This window comes from Panthera tigris, chromosome F3, assembly GCF_018350195.1.
Source record: "Panthera tigris isolate Pti1 chromosome F3, P.tigris_Pti1_mat1.1, whole genome shotgun sequence".
In the NCBI taxonomy this organism is placed as follows: Eukaryota; Metazoa; Chordata; class Mammalia; order Carnivora; family Felidae; genus Panthera; species Panthera tigris.
In genome coordinates this window covers 1,181,381-1,198,256 of record NC_056678.1, presented here as the reverse complement: position 1 = coordinate 1,198,256, position 16,876 = coordinate 1,181,381, and the positions used below count along the sequence as shown (strand labels likewise).

The 16,876-nt window shown below is 60.6% G+C and overlaps 1 protein-coding gene across 1 annotated transcript in view; it reads right to left on the bottom strand.

Annotated features, from left to right (window-relative positions):
- CAPN2 (calpain 2) overlaps positions 1-11,487 on the bottom strand; it is a 37,597-nt gene extending 26,110 nt beyond the window's left edge. Inside the window, exons 1-2 of the mRNA XM_042976867.1 lie at positions 11,092-11,487; positions 6,981-7,050 (exon numbers count right to left, since the gene is read on the bottom strand). Of these exons, the coding sequence (XP_042832801.1) occupies positions 6,981-7,050; positions 11,092-11,328 (307 nt within the window). The 5' untranslated portion in view covers positions 11,329-11,487. The remainder of the gene's footprint in view (positions 1-6,980; positions 7,051-11,091) is intronic.
- Between the last annotated feature and the right edge of the window lie 5,389 nt (positions 11,488-16,876).

Genomic DNA, 16,876 nt, shown 5'->3' with positions numbered 1-16,876 from the left:
AAGACAGTCCTTGCTCTGCTCGGAGACCGGACCTGAGTAGTGCCCTGGAGAGCAAGGGGGTCCGAGGCCGGGCCAGGGGCAGCTAGAAGGCCAGCATTCTAGAAATCACCGGGGCAGGGTTCAGGGCCTCAAGGCTGACTTGTCCTTCACTTAGGTGGACAGAGACCCTCCCCTCCCCAGCAGGGACCTCTGGGTCCCTGCACAGGTGTGTGTGCTCCAGGCTGTGTGCGCACCTGTTCCCTCAAGCAGCTGACCTCACTGGAACCTTCTGTCACCTCCCATCGCCTGCCTTCACTGGAACCTTCCGTCACCTTCCGTCACTGGAACTTCCCTCACCTGCCCTCACTGGAACCTTCCTTCACCTTCCCTCACCTGCGCTCTCCGGATCCTTCCCTCACCTCTGTCACCCCTGGAGGTACCTGGGCAGACTCCACCCTCCCCGGTTCCCGTCTGGTTCTGGTTCTGGCTCTCGGCTGCCCTGTCTGCCCACTCTGCCTGGGTGTGTCCTTCCAGCATGGCCCCCGCACACCCTGTTCCACGCTGGGCCTTCAGGAACCCCCGACGGCCGGGGTGGGGGGCGGGGACCCAGGTGGGACGAGCACAGGCTGCGGGCTAAGAAGACCGGATTTGAAGCCCGCCCCGCTCGTGGTGTATGAACCCGGGGACATGTCTCCCTTTCTCTGACCCCAGGTTTTCTTGGCCATGCAGGCGGATAGGGAAGCCGAGGTCCATGGGGGGGGGGGCTTCAGAGATGAACCCCAAATGCTCTGCGTGAAGGTGAAATGTGACCACACGCCTTCTTCTGGCGGAAGGACCGCAAACGGGAGATGTCTCCGAGGCCGGGGTCTGTGGCCCCGGAAGGGGTGACAGCTGACAATGGGGGTGGGCTTGGGGGGGCCCCTTACAGAACACAACCGCCCCTGCCCCTGCGGGTGGATGACCACGTTCTCCCCATGTGACTTGCCGTGGGTTTTCAGAGGGATTTTTACCCACGAATTTTGTGCCTAAGGCAGAGAGACTTCCTGTACTCATTTATTCACGTGTCTGAGGACTATTTGGTGACCGTCTCTCTGGCCCACCCTCAGGCACCTGCTCCTGGGCTCCAGGGAACCCCTCCCTCCTAACTTGCCTGGGAAAAGTGGGACTGGTTGTGTCTCTGGGTCCTTGGGCACAGCCGCCTCGCCCTCTGGACCCCGACAAAGGCTTGACTGTGTCCAGGGGGGCTCACCCGCCTCCAGGCACCCCCCCATTCCCCACACAGGCCGCGCCCAGGACACGGCCTCCCCAGCCGCCTTATGAATGGGTCCTTCAAGGCCCTTCTGAAAAGGTGAATTCAGACACAGCCGTGTCAGTACATTTCCAGGGCTGTGCTCCCCGGGCCTTCGCCCTCGTCCTGAAGGGCAGCTTGGTGCACGACCGAGGTCACCTGGGGCCCCCTGCGGGGCACGGACAGAGGTTACTAACACCTGCGGCTGCCGGGAGTTTCTCCCAGCGGGGAGCACGGTGATACGTCTGGGTGCTCCCTCTCTGCCCCTGCCATCAGCCCTTCCCTCCGCAAGCAGGAAGCTGAGGCACAGAGTCCAGGAGACGCTGGGCTTTTGTCCCCCGTCCCAGCTGTGGGTCCTCACGTCCCAGCACGGCTGCTGTGGCCTGTCCCCAGAGAACAGAAGATTCGTGAGGGCAGGGCCTGTGTCACCGTGAGCACATATGTGTCTGTGTCCATGATGCACACATGCGGCACATGCACACACGCACACACGCGCACACACACACACACACACACACGCACACACCAAAAACGAAGACCGAGGAAGCTCTTCATCTCCGACAGAGCAGACAGCCCAAGGCCAGCCCGCTGCCTCCAGGAAGCCCTCCCAGCCTCAGCACGCCCCACGGTTGCTTCTCTCAGGGCCTGTGGGACCTGCCTATATGGTTCACCCCCAGGGGCGTGGTCACCAACTCCCCTCCCCCACCCCAGGGAATCCGTCTGGATGCATTTCTGACTGTCAGCTTTGGGTGGGGGGCTGGCGCATCTAGTGGGTGGTGGCACAGCCCCCACGAGCACCCGGCCCCCACCGTCCACGGCCCTGAGGCCGGGGAGCCCTGCCCTGCCTCCCGTCCTGCTTGACCCGGGGCTCACTGCCTCGGTGTTTTTCCTTTGCTTTCCGTGGTGACGGCGACGTAAACACCAAACAGACCAAGATGCCGAGGCTGCTTCCGCCCACACTTGACCCTGCAGACACACCTGTGGTTAACAGTGTCCAGCAGCTGGGAGACCCCGCCCCCAGGTCACCCCGGAGCTTCTCCACAGGACGTGCACACCCTGCCAGGGGCCCAGGCCTTGAGATGGTGGCTGATGAGTCACTGGGGGCGTCCCTTCCGTGACGGTTTCATGCCGAGAGCAGCCCAGAAGAGGGAAGAGGGTAGCCACAAACTGGAATTCCCCCCCCCCCAGACGACACTCAATCACTTCTCATTTACATCAACGGCTGTGGGGAGGGGATACCCCTCGGGTCCCCTCTTACTCCCACCTGTCAGCCTTGGTTAACCAGCTGGCAGCCAGCAGCCAGTGACCCCTCCCTTCCCCTGCTGGAGCAGGGCCCTAAAAGGAGGCTGGGGGGTGGGGAGAGCTGAAGACACAGCCCTGAGGTTCCCAGCCTCACTCTGCACTTGCCTGGATCAGGGACGCTCGGAAGGGAGGCCCTGCCGCCCAGACCAGGAGGAAGAAGCCACCAGGTGCCTGTTTCCTCTGAGGTCCCAGCTCGTGGACCCACGCCCCTCCTCCCCCGTCCCTGCTGCCCCCATGGCCCACAGCAGGGAGCCCCTCACCTCCGGAGCCCCTGCGGGCCCTCGCAGCACAGAACGGGGACAGAGCCTCCGGTGGGGGGGGGGGGCGGCCAGGTCACATGACAAAGCGGCCCACGAAGCACGGGTCCTTCCCTCTGATGCGGCCCCCCGGCCAGATGGAGAAACCGAGTCGCACAGCTACACGCGCCGCCCCCAGCCTCACCTGAGCTGCTCGTCCCCGAAGACAACCTCCAACCTGCAGCTTCTAAGGCCCATGCCACGCGCCCGTCGGCATTGCCTAGTGTCATCTCAGCCCCTTGGCGTTCGCGGATGAGGACAACAGAGGCCTGAAGACCCCAGGATTCGCCCAAAGCGAGAGCCGAGTGGCCGAGCCGAGGCCACGCTCTGCCTGACGCACATGCACGTGCTCACTCCTGACCCCGCTAGTCACGCCTGTTGCGTGGCTCTGGGGGGGACGCACAGGCCTGCGGGGACCGTCCTGCCCGAGGGCAAGGGACGGGAGGCTGGACCCCGACACGGCCCGCTGCGCCACCCCCTGGGTAGCTGCGACGCACACGAGGCTCCTGGCAGTTACACTTGGAAAATTAAACCCAGCTCCTCGCCTGCATTAGTCCCTCCTCAGGGGCTCCCAAGTGGCTCACGGCACAGAGTGCAGACACGGACCCCGTCCTTCAGCGTTGGAGTGCACCCGCTGGCCAGGCGCCGGGCGCCGTGTGGACCACCCTCAGCCCGGGGCTCCCTCGCCCGCACTGCCGCTGCGTGGACACTGGTGGGGTGATCCGAGCCAGGCTCCTGGGACCGCGGAGCAGGGACGTTACTGTCACGGACACAGGCTGAGCCCCGTGGCGGGTGTGGGAGGGACTGGGGTCCGCCAGCAGAGGGTAGCATCCTCTCAGTGTCACAAGTAGCGGGACCTCAGGAAAACGGATCCAAGGGAGCACCCCACAAAGGCCCAGTCACTGTGCCGGCAGGGGGCAGGGGAACCCCATAAAGTCCTCTTGGGCACTCTGGGGCCTCCGCTGCAAGCGTGTGCAGCGAGGGGGCGGGAGATCAGGAGCCCTGCTGTGTGGTGGGCCCGGCTGGGCAGCCAGGGCAGGACAGGGACCCCCCCCACCGGTCCTGCCGAACAGCAGGCCTAGTGCTCCAGACTTCCCGGCGGCAGGAAGGGATCTGGGAGCACACGGGAAGCAAGGCCCTGACGGAGCGTTTACAGCTGGCAGGGGGGCGGTGGGAGGAAATGACTCACGGGCGCCTCACATTTGCTCCGAGAGCGAGAGCGGAGGGGCCCCGTGGGGCGGAGGACGCGCCAGCCGAGAAGCACAAGGGAAGGCACTTACTTTCTCCATGAAAGCAGCTGACACTTAGTTCTTAGTCCTTTTTTCTTTTTTTTTTGAGAGAGAGAGAGAGCTCGGGTGTGGGGGAGAGGCAGAGAGAGAGGGAGAGAGAGGGAGGGAGGGACGGAGGGAGACAGACAGAGGGCATCCCAAGCAGGTTCCATGCTGTCAGCATGGAGCCCGACTTGGGGCTCGAACCCATGAACCCTGAGATCACGACCTGAGCCAAAATCAAGACTCGGACACTTAACCGACTGAGCCCCCCCAGGAGCCCCAGTCCCAGTCCTTTTTGTTTTTAAACTACACGCATTAGTTTTTAAAAAGGCACCTGCAAATTCCATACAGGGCGTCCTGCGACACCCTACAGCCCCCTACAACGTCCTGCAACATCCATGCAAAGCAAGGAGAATCTGAACCTGCCACCTGAAGAGCCAAGCTGACGTGAGTCGACACGTCACGCGGTCGCTGAATGGGATCCCGGCTCAGAGTCAGGACGTGAATCTAAAGAAAGTACAGACTTTGCTTAACGATGACAGATATTGACGTAACAAGCGCAGGGACCGTGAGGTGGGGGTGGGGGGAATGGAATTCTCTACTATCTTCCCAATTCTTCTGTGAATCTACAACTGCACTGAAAAATAAAGCCTATTACGTTTCTTAAAAGGCACCTATCATACGAATGACTTTTGAAAACTATCATTTAAATCATCTAGGGGCGCCTGGGTGGCTCGGTCGGTTGGGCGTCCGACTTCGGCTCAGGTCACGATCTCGCGGTGCGTGGGTTCGAGCCCCGCGTCGGGCTCTGTGCTGACGGCTCGGGGCCTGGAGCCTGCTTCTGATTCTGTGTCCCCCTCTCTCTCTGTTCTTCCCCTGCTTGTGCTCTGTCCCTCTCTCTCTCTCTCTCAAAAATAAACATTAACAAAATTTATCTAAAACTGCTTTCCGATACTTACTAGTGGTCAAGTTTGGGGGGGGGGTTGCATGTGTGTCTTCATCTCAGGGCATCTCTGAGGCCACACCATTTGCCCCGTTTCCCCCCATTTTTAGAAGACACGGAGGTTCCGAGTGACAACGCGCCTACGATCTAAGACGGGAGCCCTGGCTGCCACCTCTGTTCGTGTGACCAGGTGCCGCTGCCACAGCGCCCCCTTCCAGATGCTTCCGAGCCTGCTGGCACTTGGCGACAGTGACCACCCCGTGCCCAGAGTCAGGGCGAGAGCTCCGTCAACCACATGTCACAGATGGTCATCGATCCAGGAGCCTCCGAGAGGAAGGCTAAGACAGCCAGACGGCGACACGGCGTGAGACAGCTCAGGAAGGACACGCCAGCAGGGGCGTTCTAAGCGGGCTTATCACGCGCAGTTTTGTTTCCGTTCGATCCACTCCAGGGCCTTCACCCCAGGAACGTGAGCTCCGCCGGCTCCTTTCCAGAAGCCCGGTGCTATTTAAACGAGGTTTAAATCCTGCAACTGTTACAATTTGGCCCTTAAGGTGTCCTAACACTCCGCGGGCCAGTGTGGGGTGCGGGCCGGTGTGGAGGGTGGCCGGTGTGGAGTGCGGGCCAGGTGTGGAGCGAGGGCCAGCTGCGTGTGACAGGCCAGGTGTGACAGCTGCCATGTATGGGATCTCCCAAACCCCAGGGTTGGCCAAGGCTTCTGCCAACTTGCGGGCCTGTTACGTCCCATCGCTCGAGGAGAGGCTTCTATCTTCTGGCGGGGGGGGAGGGGGTGGAAAGGAACGAGGGGGGAGGATGGGGGAGGATTCCTGCAGGTAAGAATGTGCTCGGGCATCTCAGGCATCTGCACACACGCACAGGCCAGGCTCAGACTGGCTGGCCGGGTTCTCGAAGAGGCATTTCCCGTGGGGCTCCTGGGGCGCCCAGCCTGACGATTCACACAGCTGCCCTGACCCCCGGCAGGGCCCGGAACTTTCCAGGCCCTCTTGCACAAGTCTAGCCCAGGGCCTAATGCGACGGCCCCGGGGTCAGACCGTCTGCGCCCGTGGGCCAGACCCCCAGCTCCCCGGGCCTCAACGTCCTCGCCTATACACCGGGAATAATCACAGGGCCGTGGGGACTTTGCTGTCACAGCTCAGCGTCTGGCACCCGGTACTCACTCGGGACACATGGCTGCTCCTGCTTTGGGCACCAGGGCCTGTGCCAAGCGGGCCAGGAGAGGAGGTGCAGTTCAGGTCAGTTTTGCTCCCGACGGAGCCGCGTAGGGGGCAGGCTGAAGACGGTAGGGGACACAGGTCTACGGGAGCGGACATCCGCCATTTACCACGAGCGGATTCTGTGAGCATCTTAGACAACTGTCCAGACCCCTCCACAGACTCGGGAGTTTCCCACCGACGCGGGACGCGGCGAGCCCTCCGCCTCAGACCCGCGCCCACCTGCCTGCTGTACGTGCACATCACACCCACCAAGGCCGCCTCCCGCTGTCGTGATGCCACAGCGAGCGGAGGACGCCCTGGGGCCTGAACTTCCTGCAGCAGACGGCGTCCTCTTCCCTCGCACTGAGTCCCCATCCAGGTCCCTGAGCCCGGAGACCAGAGTCGTCCCCTGGCCCTCAGCCCGCAGCCCGCCATGTCACAGGCCGCGAGCAAGGCAGTCCCCAGGGGGTGGAGGCCAACACCCCAACAGCAGCCCAGAGCAGGGGGCACAGGGGGCCTCGGGGCACACTGGCGCATCTGTGAGCCTCGGCGTGGACCCCTGGGCGGGGGGAGGGGGAGAAATTCCAGGAAGCTTCTGGAAATGGAAATCACCGGGCTTCCTGAGAGGGGAGGGAAGGTGGGGCCTCGCAGACAGGACCCCGCAGCCCCTTCAGATGCCTCACTTACCCAGGGCTCCTTGGCAGATGTCTGTGCGGGTGGCTCCTCCAACAATAAACTCGGGGTCGTCGCAGATCTCCTGGGAACGAGACCCACAAGGTGCCATCAAGCCACCAGCACACGCTTTTGCGGTCAGGACACCTCGGTTCCCGGTGGGCGCAGCAGGCGCCTTCCCCCCTTCCGCTCCCCCCTCGGAGAAGTTCTGCAGTTATAGACAGACCACCCTGGGTCCTTATCATTCCCCTGCTCCGTGGAACCCCAGCGCTCGTGTCGCCACGCCCGGGGCCACGATGCCACCTCTCTGCCACGTGTGGAGTCCCTTCAGCCTCCGGAGCTGCCCCGCCAGCCACACCAGCCCCCCTCCTCTGTCCCTGCACCTCTCCCCGCCCAACTCTCTGTTTCGCCTCAGACCACATTTCATGACTCACTGCCGCCTCCTCCAGGAAGCCCTCCTTCACCGCCCAGCCCTGGCTCATCTCCGGGATTCTGGGCCCCAGCGCACTTGTACTCTGCGGTTTGGTGTTTAGTTGTGCCCTGTCTGGTGGTGCTGCTGGGTATGTGCAGGGGAACTTTCTAGCCTTCTGAATTCATTCACGGGGCCAGGACACTTGCAGCATCCACGTCCTGTGAACCTGCCGTAGAGCAGGGCTGCGTGTGGCGCTTTATCTCACGGAGCCCCTCCAGGAACACAGACGGGCGCGTCCCCATTCTGCGGGTGAGGACGCAGGCGAAGGAGATAAAACCACGGAGAACAATGTGTGGGAAGTTACAGCGAGCGCTCTGTGACAGAGGGCACCGGGATTTGAACTCACGGGCACACAACCAGCTCGTTCTGCTCCGGAGCTCCTCTAACTGATTAGCAACAAGTCTCTGAGGGCGTTCAGGCCTCGGGATTGTCCCGCAAGTGGCCTGGTGGGAGCCACTGTTGAACCGTTCTGGCCCCTCCTGCCGCCCTCCCTCGGTGTTTCCGGATTCTGAAGCCCTCACCCCACCCCAGAGCCACAGAGGAAGCCGGGGCATAAATCAGGGTTCTCATCAGCTCCGGCAAACCCGGTTTGCAAGGGCTCCACCCCACGGCCCCCGGAGCGCCCCTCCGGTCAAGCAGGAGCCTTTCCCGGGTGTGCCCCAGTCCGGCCCCCGCCCTGCAGCCGAAATCTATAGCAAAGCACATTCCTTTCGTGCCCAGGTCGGTCTGTTTCGGGGGACGGACAGTGAGAACGAGCTTCTGCCGAGGCGAGCTCCCCGCCAGCCGAGCACCCCTGCAGCAGACTAACCTGCACACGGGGCTCCCGCCGCTGTTCCTCCGTGTGCCGGGTGCCTAACCCCGATGGATTTTTCCAGGGGGCTGCAGGGGCAGCCCTGTCAAAGAAGGCTCCAGGGGTGCTTAGAAAACTGACCTTGTGCCCAGCATGGGGGCACTGGATTCAACACGGCTGTGACAGTCCCAGGGGGGCGGCCGAGGGTGTGGGGTCTGGATTTACACCACCGGGGCCGGAACCCAGGCCCTGCCACTTTCGTGGGTTCTAGGACTCTGGCAAGTTCCTTCCCCTCCTTCGGCCTCAGTTTCCTCATCCGTAAAATGGGGACGGTGTGACAAGTATGCTGAGACGCCTCTGTAAGCGCTCCACAGACATCACCTGTTATTATTATCAGGGGAGGACAAGGTGCTGATCCTCCCGGAGCCCAGAGGCAGGAGAAGCAGGTTTGAGGCGGTGTAAGCGAGTCCTGAACCTCTCAGGGAGGTTTGTGCTCAGGGAACAATGGGACTCACGCCGGTCCTAGCTGTGGTTTCCTGCCTGCGTTAACTGCAGCCCCCTCCCCAGCCCGTGAGCTCCAGGCCTGGGAAGGAGCACACCCTCTGCCCTCCTGCGCCGACCCCTCCCCGCTCTCCCTTCCTGGGGACCCTGTTCCCCCACCTCCTCCTCGCTGCCTGTCTCCCGTCCCTTCCTCCTCCTTGACTCAGCACAGAGGTCGTTCTCACCTGCCACAGCCTCTCAACCCCCAAATCCGGCCCTGCCCACCACTAACCTGTCCCTTCCACAGACACCCTCAGAATGTAGCTGGGACACCCCCCCCTTGGAGGCCATAGCAGCCAGGCGCTGCACCCCTTCCCACGGCACTTGCCCTGTTAAAGTCACCAATGACCTTGCTCGTGTCCAAATCCGGGGGCCATTTTGTCTCCCCTGCTTGACCCCAACCACAGCGGTGCTGGAGAAGTTAGGGCGGAGGCAGAGGGCAGTTGCAAGCCGAGGGCTCTGCACACCCACAGACTGGACAGCCTCCTGGTTCCACCCCGGACACCCGTGAGAGCACATATTAACTTCTGCAGGCCCCCATTTCTTCAACCACAGAATGGGACCGTAACAGCCTCCCCTAAGCAGGGGTCCTGAAATGGCTCCAGGCCTCTTTCCTGTCTGGAAGCCCTACAGGCATTTCCACCTGCCCCTAAAGTCGAAAGAGGCAGAAACTATATGCACTGTGCCTGGTACACAGTAGGTACTCAGTTAATGCTTACGGAATGAACGCAGGAGTTAAGTGAAGGAGTGCGTAAACGCACTTTGTAAACTGTGAGTGAAGCGCTATGCTAATGCCAGGGGAATGCGCTCTCTTCTCGACCACTTCCACAACTATAATTTCAGAGGAAGCTCGTTACACTCCTGCATTCATTCACTCACTCATTCCGCGAAGAATCGCCATCTCCCTGTTCACGGACATATTCCAAACACTGGAGACAGAGCCCGGCATTGAATATGTGCTCCGTAAATATTGCTGGATGGGTGAATGGATGTTGCAAAGAGCATTAGCCCTGCTGGGCTCTGGGGTGTATCGGTGAATGATACACATGCTGGCCCCCTGGTCCCCCCAGTTCAGTAGGAAGGACCATAATATGCAACTGTCTCTCTAAATTGTGAAAATACCTGAGGGAAGTCCACAGGGCTCAGTGATGAATAACAAAAGATAAAGAGAGATAAATAAAGAGAAAAACATTTAGGCAACATGTTTCCTTTTAGATGAAGAAATGGAGGCGGAGAGGGTAAATGGTTCAGGCAGGGTCACCCCTCAGGTGACAGAGAATGAACTCAGGGTCCGGGGCATTCCTACAGCACTTGCGGCCTATGGGGGGCGGGGGGTTTGGGGTACCAGGAGGTGACCTGGGAGGTACAGAGGAGTGGTCGCAGGGCAGCAACCTTACTCTCCAGTCAGGAATCTAGAGGCTGGATCCTTGTTTGGGTCTGGTGGGGGAAGCCCATGAAGTCTGCAGAGGTGCAGGTGGCAGGGAATCCAAGGCCAGCTGGGGTTGGGGGGGCGGGGGGGGGGGGCGCGACCACATCAGAGGGCAAGCTGTCCCAAGGCCTGCCAGGGCAGGAGGTACAGGACAAGGGAGCTTAGAGGGGCCCCGAGCTTCCCCAGGGACGATTGTGGGCCAGGCAATGAGGAGGAACATTTGGCCCTTGCTGCACCACCCCAGCCCTTCCTTAATCATCAGGGTAAATATTTGGCCGAGGTCTGGCCAGCTCCCATCTGGAAAACTAAACAGGGAACTCTGATTGGACACATGTAACCACCACGCATGAGACAGTCCTCACTCACAAAGGCCCCAGGCTGTGGATCCCGCCCTCCCCGAAGCAGACCGAAGCAGACCGAAGCAGACCGAAGCAGAGTTGGAGCCCCCCTTTTCCTGGTCACATACTGCCTGCCTCCCAGCTCCCTCCTTTCCCCGCAGCCCCTCCTCCCGCCATCTCCCCACGGGACTCCGATTAGTTTCCTCGGGACCCCCTGACGTCACCGCGACTTTCCGTGGAGTCCGAAGGCGGCTCCCCGGTTGGGCCTGCTAACCGCGCTGGAGGGCAGGGCGCGCCGGACCGGCCGGGGCAGCGCCGGGGCGGGGAGGGGCCGGGCCGCGGGGCGGACGCGCGGGCGCCGAGTAACGGGGAGGGGCGCGCTCCCGGCGGCCGGCGCAGGCCCTCGGCCGGAGGCCTGGACCCCGCACCCCGGACCCCCTGTCCCGCCCCCCGGACTCCTCTCCGGACTCCCTGCCCCCTCGGACTCCTCCCCGGACCCGCGCACCCCTCCCATGCCCCCGAGTTCCCCCCACCGCGCACCCCGCCGCGCCGCCTACCGTGGGCCGCTTCCACACGATGCCCTGCGTCTTGCTGGAGTAGGGTCCCAGCTCCTTGAAGCCCAGGGAAGAAGGGATGGCCGGGAAGGAGGGGTCCTGGAAGAGCGTCCCGGCCTCCAGGCACTCGTCCCGCAGCGCCTCGTAGTCCTGGTTGAGGTACTTGATGGCCTTTTCGTGCGAGCCCAGCCCGTCGGCCGCCTCTCGGTCCTTCGCCAGCTTGGCCGCGATGCCGGCCATGGTGGGGGTCTGGGCAGGGGCGCGGCGAGCGAGGGCCGGTTCTGCAGGGGCGCGGCGAGCGAGGGCGAGCCTGTGTCTGCAGGGGCGCGGCCGGGCCCGGTGCGCTGCGGCTGGACTGCGGTCTGCAGCTCTGCAGGCTGTGATTCCCCCAGCGGGAGGCGCCCCCTCCCGGCGGGGTGTGGCCTCGGCGCCGCGGGGTGTGGCCTCCGGGAGGGGTGTGGCCTCGGCGCCGCGGGGTGTGGCCTCCGGGCGGGAGTGTGGCCTCGGCGCCGGCGCCGTGGGCGGGGGTGTGGCCTTCAGGAGGGATGTGGCCTCGGCGCCGCGGGGCGTGGCCTCCCGGTGGGGGTGTGGCCTCCCGGCGCGGAGCACGGTTGGGGCGGGGGTGCCTCCCCGCGGGGGTGACCTCGGCGCCGTGGGTGGGGTCCGCCACCTGCTGCCGGACCTATAGCTCACTCCGCACCCCCAGGGCAGTAAGGAGGGGGGGGACTAGATTCGCTGCCATCAGTTAGTCCCCGACTTTGTGCCAGACACTGTCCCAGCGGCTGTGCAGAGGTCACCTCGTGGGAGCCTCGCAGCGACGCCCTGGTCTCACAGGTGCGAGCGCCCGGCCCACCCACTACCACTGTCGCACACCTGGCCACCGGCAGCACCGGGTTCCAAGGCCTCCAGGCCTGTGATGATCACGGGCAGGGCTGCCGGGCTGGCAAATACAGACATCTTCGCAGGTGAATTCGAATTTCAGGTTAACACCAGTGTTTTTTTAGTTTAAGTGTGCCCCAGATACTGCAGGGACGTACTTACACTAAAAGGCTCAGTCGGTGGAGCGTGGGGGCTCTTGATCTTGGGGTCATGAGTTCGAGCTCCACGTGGAGAGTTGGTGATACAGATTACTAAAACACAGGTAATGGTTGTTTGTTGAAACTCACACTGAATGGGGGGCTTGTGTCAATACTGGCGGAGTGTTCGGAGAACAGTGTAGGGTGACCGGTCCTGGGACAGAGCTGGGACGGCGCGGGGTGTCCGGTCCTGGGACAGAGCACGGACAGCGCCGGGTGACCGGTCAGGGACAAGCGTGGATTGGCAGCTCCCCCGGGGGGACTGGGTGGCCCAGGCCTGCATGTCCTGCATCTCCCTGGCACTGATAGGCAGGTGTCTGTGTGTCAGTGGGAAAAGGGGTGGATTAGCCCTCAGTTACCCTGTCCACCCTATCCTACGGGCCATGTGACCTTGTCTGGAAGACATTTTATTTGTTTGTTTGTTTTAATTTCATTATTTTTTTAAAGCTTATTTATTTATTTTGACAGAGACTGAGTGAGCCTGAGAACAGGGGAGGGCAGAGAGAGAGGGAGAGAGAGAATCTCAAGCAGGTCAGCACAGAGCCCGACGCGGGGCTCGAACTCACAAATCGTAAGACTATGACCTGAGCTGAAATCAAGAGTCGGACGCTTCACCGACTGAGCCACCAGGCGCCCCTCAATCCTGCATTCCTAACTGGCTTCTCTTTTAGTTTCTCCTTTGAACTATTAAAAAACAAAAAACAAAAAACACCTACTAGTTCCCTCCTTCTTTAATGAGTTAAATAAAATCTTGGACATATGTTCATCTTATATTTTCATGGGAGTCATTATTTTATTTTAAGAAAGTATCTTTTAACACACTTGTGCGCAGGCCTCAGTGTTAACTTCCTGTTTACAGGAGTAAACATGGGGAGTAGGGGGCGTCTTCATTCCGTGTCCTCCACAGAGGGAACAGGGACCAGCAGGGCTTAATGGGGTGCAGGTTTTAATTTAACATAAAAAAGCCTGCACACTGGCCCGCACCGGTGAACGGACTGCCTTGTGACCCTGGGTACAGCCGCACTGGGGTGCTCCCAGGGTGGGGGGGGGTCCCCGACTTTGCGGCACATCGGAACCACATGAAAGCATGTGGTTACAAATGCAGACTCCAGGCCTGCCACCCCCAGATGCTGATTCCATAGGAAGTGCTAAGGCTTTGATGGTTGAGGACCAGCAAGGTGGGGCTGTGGGGTCAAGGACAGGCCACCCCAGAATGTGCCCCTGTGGCAGAGTGATTATTCCAGAGAAACACCGGGCCCAAGGGCCTTCAGACCCTCCTCCTTTCAGTGGAAACAAACCCCCACGTGAAAAATACCCTTCCTGCTGTAACAAGTGAAAAGACACACCCTCATCACCAGAGATGGGGCCTTGATCGCCGAGAAAGCGGTGGAAACAAACCTGCTGACTTTCTTACTCGTCCATGACCTCAGCCCAAACTGCAGAGAATTCCATACTGGTTAAAGCTCACAAACCCCTGTTTTCCTTAACCTGTCAATTCCTCACAAACTTCTCGTCTCTTTGTCTACACCGTGTAAAATCTGCCTGACTTGGTCATCTCTTGGGTCCCAGTTTCATTACCGGGCCTCTGTGCGTGTGTTCTGTGCGTGTGTGAAGCAGCTTTGGGCCTTTCCTCTGTTGATCCGTTCCGTGTAAATTGAATTCCTTTTTTTTTTTAATGTTTAATTTTTTAGAGAGAAAGAGAGACAGATTGTGAGAGGGGGAAGAGGCGGAGAGAGAGGGAGTCACAGAATCCGAAGCAGGCTCCAGGCTCCGAGCTGTCAGCACAGAGCCTGATGCTGGGCGGGCTCGAACTCACAGACTGTGAGATCGAGACCTGAGCTGAAGTCAGATGCGTAACCGACTGAGCCACCCAGGTGCCCCTCAGGGAGATTAGTATCTAAATGCAAAAATCTTCCCATAAGGAGGGTAAGTATCAACCATTTGCCATGTGAGCAGTGAAACTTACCAAACACCTTTCTTTCTCCCTTCTTCTCCTTCTCCTTCTCCTTCTCCTTCTCCTTCTCCTTCTCCTTCTCCTTCTTCTTTTTAGTGTTTATTTTTGAGAGAGAGCGAGCGCATGAGCAGGGGAGGAGCAGAAAGTGAGGGAGACACAGAATCCGAAGCAGGCTCCAGGCTCCGAGCTGTCAGCGCAGAGCCTGACGCGGGGCTCGAACTCACGGACTGTGAGATCATGGGCTGAAGTCAGATATTTAACTGACTGAGCAACAATCCCAGTGCCCCCATGTAAATTGATTTCTTAGTCCAGCTGAGGACTTGGAGGGAGGAGGAATTCCCCCTCCCCAAAAGGCCCCTGCCGCTGGGGGAGGGGGTGCTGCCACTGGGTGGGGGCCCTGCTGCTGGGGGGCAGGTGACCTCTGAAACCCTTTCTAGCCAAACACCGCATGGCCTGAGGGCTCGCTGGCAGGTGGCCTGACCCAGCCTGGAGGTTTATTTCCAGCATCATCAGGTACTGGTTTCTTCTTGTCGTCAAAGCCAGCGCTGGCTTGTTCTCGAGGCTGTTTCCGTAGGGAGTGGCTGCATTCTGAAGGAACTCTCTCTGCCCCTCAACATCTTTTGGAGACTGCCTGTTGCTTTTCACTTACTAAATTTCCCCGGAGAGGCGGGAGCCTAGGATTTGGGAATCGCATTTTGCCACCTGGAGTATTTATTCAGATTCAAGAACTGAGCCCTTGGGGTGCCCGGCGGGCGGGCTTAGTCAGGGGAGCTAACTCTTGATCTCAGGGTGGGGAGTTGGAGCCTCACACTGGGTGTAGAGGTGACTTTAAAAATATGGCCTTAAAAAAAAAAAGGAAAGAAAAGAAAAAGAACTTAGCCCTTTGCACCAAACGCTTTAGGAGCGGAGTCACCGGGCACCCCTTTCTATGGAGTGACCCTACATTTGAGGGTTTGGGTTTGTATTCGCCAGTATCGTCCCTGTCCCCCATCGATGGCCAGGTGCTGCTGCCTGCCTTGGATGACACGGGGCCACCGGTGTTGGCTTCCAGCTCGTAGGTTTAAGGAGAACATAGGAAGCTGTTAACTTGCTTACCGTCTGACTTCTGATTTCCCCTGGGCTCCCCGGATTTCCTCCTGGCCCCGGGCTCTTGGGAGAAGACCTGTCCACCTGGCCAGTGTGACAGAGCAACCAGGGGCACTCCTGCCAGACTCCTGGAGGCCAGCTGAGCCCCAGGGGATGCGGTTCCTCCCGGCCTGGCCTGCACTGCTCGTCCTCTACCCGACCCAGGACCCGGACCCAGGACCCAGGACCCGGACCCAGGACCCAGACCCAGGACTCAGGACCTGGACCCAGGACCCAGGACCCGGACCCAGGACCCAGACCCAGGACTCAGGACCTGGACCCAGGACCCAGGACCACCAGCTGGCCGCCCATCAGCCTCCAGGCCTCTGCACACAGGGCTGTCCTCACAGAAGACCTTCGCTGTCCTGAGGGACTCAGATTTATTTCAGACACGCACAACAATTACTGCCCCCCCCACTGGACAAGCGACAGTTTTTAAAACCTGAACCAACAGCATTCTTTATATTTTCGGAGCCTCTCACACGACGCTGTCTCACCGGATCCGGCAAAATCCCATCTCTTTCGGACCATACAATCCCTCGCACAGGAACACACACACCCTAGGGCCTCGCCCTGGAGAACCTTCCTGCCATGACTCACCCAGGCCTGGGCAGTGGGTGAGTCACAGAGGCTGGGATCACCCCAAGCGGGTGGGGCCCCGGCTTTGAGGGCCAGCCGTGTGTGTGTGTGTGTGTGTGTGTGTGTGTGTGTGAGTGTGAGAGACACACAGAGACACGGAGAGAAATGGAGACCGTGTGTGTGTATCAGAGACAGAGACAGGGAGAGACGTGTATTTGGAAGGGGACACATTCTTCCCCACAATCACGGGCAGGGAAGGGGTCGGTGGGGTGTGGTCTTCTAGGCCAGCCTATCGGGGCCTCTCTGCTCCGGCGACTGGAATGTTCTGGTCCTTGCGAAACACCATCACCGATGCCTCAGGAAGACGTGATAAGGAGGAAGTGCGCCGGGTTTCAGTTAGCGCGGGGGAAGGGGTCTTGTGTATTTGTGGGTTTGTCTGCTGGGGTCTGTGGTTGAGCAGAGGGCTGGCTCACACACACACACACACACACACACACACACACACACACGCACCCCACCCGCCATCCACTCACCTGCTGGCGGACTCTGGGGCTGCCTCCACATCCCGACTGTTGTAAAGAATGTGGCCGAGAGCACGGGGGGGGGGGGGGGAGCAGGTGTCTTTCTGGGTTAGCGTTTTCCTTTTCCTTCCCTGGGCAAACCCTCACAACAACCCTATGACACAGGTCTTGTTACGTTTTCCACATTTGCAGATGAGGAAACTGAGGCACCCAGCGGTTCAGTGCCTTCCCCGGGGGCACCGGGCGGGTGCTGAGTGTCGCCTTCGGGAACCTCGGCCCTGAACGCGGGCGTGTGGTGTGCTGGGCCAGTGCAGGGTGGGGGGGAGGACGAACCCTCTTGGCTGCCACCCTCCGCACTGTGCAAGCCGCAGTGGCCACGGTCAGCCATGGGGTCCCCGACCCTAGGTCCAACCCCGGCTTCTCACTGTCCCTCTCCAGCCCGGCTCAGCCTGCGTCCTGTGTACATGATCGGGCGCTTCCTGCCTCGCAGCCCACCCGGCCTGCACCTCCTGCTCCCAGCCTCCCACCTCCCA